This window comes from Rhinopithecus bieti, unplaced genomic scaffold (assembly GCF_001698545.2).
Source record: "Rhinopithecus bieti isolate Rb0 unplaced genomic scaffold, ASM169854v2 scaffold_33940, whole genome shotgun sequence".
Lineage (NCBI taxonomy): Eukaryota > Metazoa > Chordata > Mammalia > Primates > Cercopithecidae > Rhinopithecus > Rhinopithecus bieti.
The window spans coordinates 4136-6993 of NW_016814565.1; the positions used below are offsets into that span (position 1 = coordinate 4136).

Genomic DNA, 2858 nt, shown 5'->3' on the forward strand with positions numbered 1-2858 from the left:
CAGCCACAGCGCAGGAACGCCAGGGCAGCCGCCGGAGGCCAGAAGAGGCCAGGAGGCTCCTCCCCGAGAGCCTCAGGAGGGAGCATGGCCCTGCCTTCTCCAGGCCTTGATTTGTCTTCTGGCCCCCGAGACTGTGAGGGAATAAGTTTCTGTTGCTGTGAACCCCCAGGCCTGTGGTAGCTTGTTATAGCAGCGACAGGAAACACAGAGGTCGTATTTTCTCTTTTACTTTAATAAACTGCCTTGAACACTTTATTGTGTGCACCAGGACAGGTCCGCTTAGTCTAGACACAGCCAGCATCTCCGCAGGTTCCTCTTCCAATGCATTAGAGCATGCGTTTCTGGCATCTGTGGGGTGCCCAGATCAGGGAGGGGACGTGCCTCCAAGTTGTCCTCAGGAGATTCCCAATTGTTTGTGGATGTTGGATGTGGCGTCCATGGGAGTGTCTGGGATTTTGGTGTCTTGTACATCTAGCAGCATTGTCTCGTGCAGGCTGAGGGAAGTAGGGCCCCTGCCTCCATCTGCCTGCATGTGGCATCTCCCTAGAAGGAAGCCTTTGGTAAGTGGTTGGGAATATTAGGGTGCTCGAATGGGTACTGTGAGGAGGTGCAGAGGCACCAGGCTCTAGCAGCCTCCTGCCTCCAGGAGAGGCCTGGGATCACTGCAGCAACCAACGCCTTGGATCACTCGAGGGCTAGAAGACACCCACCAGCTACACAGCTCAGGGGTGTCACACATTGGGTATATTGTGGCGTCAGTTTGAGAACCAGCCTGGGTGGATTTGGATCAGGACACCCAGCCAGGATTCCATATCGTCGGGGAGGGGAACACCCATGTGGCTTGTGTGAAGGACACTCCAGGGAATGCAAAGGCTCTGGTGGCTGGCAGGAGCTCAGGGATGAAAGAGATTCCAAGGATTTTATGGAAGTGCCCGGGTTTGCTGTTAGGGAACTTGCGTATGACTTGTATAAAGGTTGCTTCAGGGGACACGAAGACACTGGTAGCTGGGAGGAGCACAGGGATTACAGACACCCAGAGGACCCTATGGAGGTCTTTGGGACTGATGATGGCTTGGAGGCCAGAGGAGCCGGGGGAGCCTGTGGGGACAACCTGGTGGGAGAAGCTTTCCCACACCGCTCACCTGGCCAGTGAACTCTCCAAGGGCCTCGTTTGAACGACTTCCTCAGGCGGTCTCGGTTTAGAAGGCAATGGAAGCTGCCCTCACCAGGGAGCTTCCCCAGGTGCCTGCAGGACATAGGAGGCACAGACTGCAGCCAGGAGCACTGGACACCTGCGGCCCAGGCCCCTTCAGGGTCCCCCATGCTGACTTCACAAAGCTCTGCCTAACCCTGCCCTAGGGCTTTAGTGACATCAAGGCTGTGATCGCCCCTCCCAGATCAGCCCCAGGCCCTGGGGTGGCATCCTAGGCCCTGGTAGGAAGAAGGATATGGGAGAAAACGGGAAAGAGCCTCACTTTGCCAACAGGAAAACTTCAAGTTTCTCCAGTTGTTTCAAGAGCCTTTTGCAATCTGGAAAGCAGGAGATGGGTTATGGTGGCGAGGGCGGGAACTGGGATTTACAGGAGCCTGAGTGCATGAGTCATTAAGGGAGACCCCAGGATCGGGGATTAGACCCGAGCCCCAGCATCCCTGTCCAAGGTCACATGGCCCCAAGAGTGATAGCCAGGTGCCCGGAGGGCACCACTTTGTAATTTACAAAGTGCTTCCCGACACAGACACACCCCATCATGGGGGTCACGACCACCTCCTGGGGAGAGAGGACAGGGGCAGTCTCAAAGAGGACTCAGCCATGTTATACAGCTGCCCACATGGACCTGGAGCCCATCCTACACCTCCAGGCAGTCACTAGTCCCCTCCCCCACATAGTCCCCTCCTGGACAACACCCACTCCCTGGACCCCATGGCTTCATCCCAGCAGGGAATCGGAGACAGACCCTGGGTTGCAATTGCCCTAGCAGGAGCTTCCCCATCAGGCCTCTGGAAATGACTTCCTAGGAGACTTGGTGCTTGTTCCTAGGAACAGGTGAAGCTGTGATCTCTGGGGCTTTGGGGATCCTCAGAGCCTTACCTTTAAAAGCGATATATATCATGAGCCCCACTTCAGCTTGATCCTGAGAGACAAGAAAAAGTGAGGGTGCAGGCTGGTTCTCAGTCTCCTGTCCCCACAGCTGCAGACCCACAGTGCTCGTGAATGACACACTTTCTCTGCCCAGCTCACGGAGCCCTGTGTGCTCTTTCCTTTCTAAACTGCATAATAACCTTTTCTGGTTTCTTTTTTTGAAAAGCACAGAGGAGTTTTCTATGTGAGGCCTGTCCTGGGCGTCCTCAGTCCCTGTTCTGCTGCTTGTAAAACACACACACTTGGGTCTGCAGGTGCCTCTGAGCTGGCAGGGAGGATTCTGCTTCCGAGGAGGCCAGAGGCGACTCCAGTCTCAGGTGGGGGCTCTCAGGGGCTCAGCACAGCCCCAGAGCACCGCACACAGAGGCTGGGACCCGAGGCACCTGCCCGGGAAGGCGGCTGATGAGCCCGGGCTCAGGGCCTGTCCTCCCACAACGACCTCACCCTTCTCATGACTGGGTCCTCGCCAGCGCTGAGTCCCGGGGTTTGTTTTTGCTGTGATGCCTCCCGTGCACCCCCACAGATGGTCTGGGAGCTGGGGATGGAAATCCTATGCTTACTCCAACCCCTGCCTGCCCTGCCGTCCCTAGAGGGATGATGAGATTTCCCATCACAGGAGCGCCTCTGGTTGATTTGGAAAAGTGGAAAAGAGAGCAGGAAAAACAGAATCATTCTCTGCTGGGTGTGGGCTGAGGGCTCCTTACATTCTTGCTGTTCT

At 56.2% G+C, this 2858-nt stretch overlaps 1 protein-coding gene across 1 annotated transcript; it reads right to left on the minus strand.

Annotated features, from left to right (window-relative positions):
* Positions 1-214: 214 nt before the first annotated feature.
* LOC108514884 (putative uncharacterized protein C5orf60) lies at positions 215-2852 on the minus strand. Its single transcript, XM_017851405.1, has 5 exons — positions 2845-2852; positions 2090-2132; positions 1476-1530; positions 1143-1246; positions 215-543 (listed from the first exon to the last, which is right to left on the minus strand). Exons 2-5 carry the CDS (start codon positions 2109-2111, stop codon positions 395-397), a joined length of 330 nt encoding a protein of 109 aa, XP_017706894.1. The 5' UTR covers positions 2112-2132; positions 2845-2852; the 3' UTR covers positions 215-394.
* Positions 2853-2858: the final 6 nt, after the last annotated feature.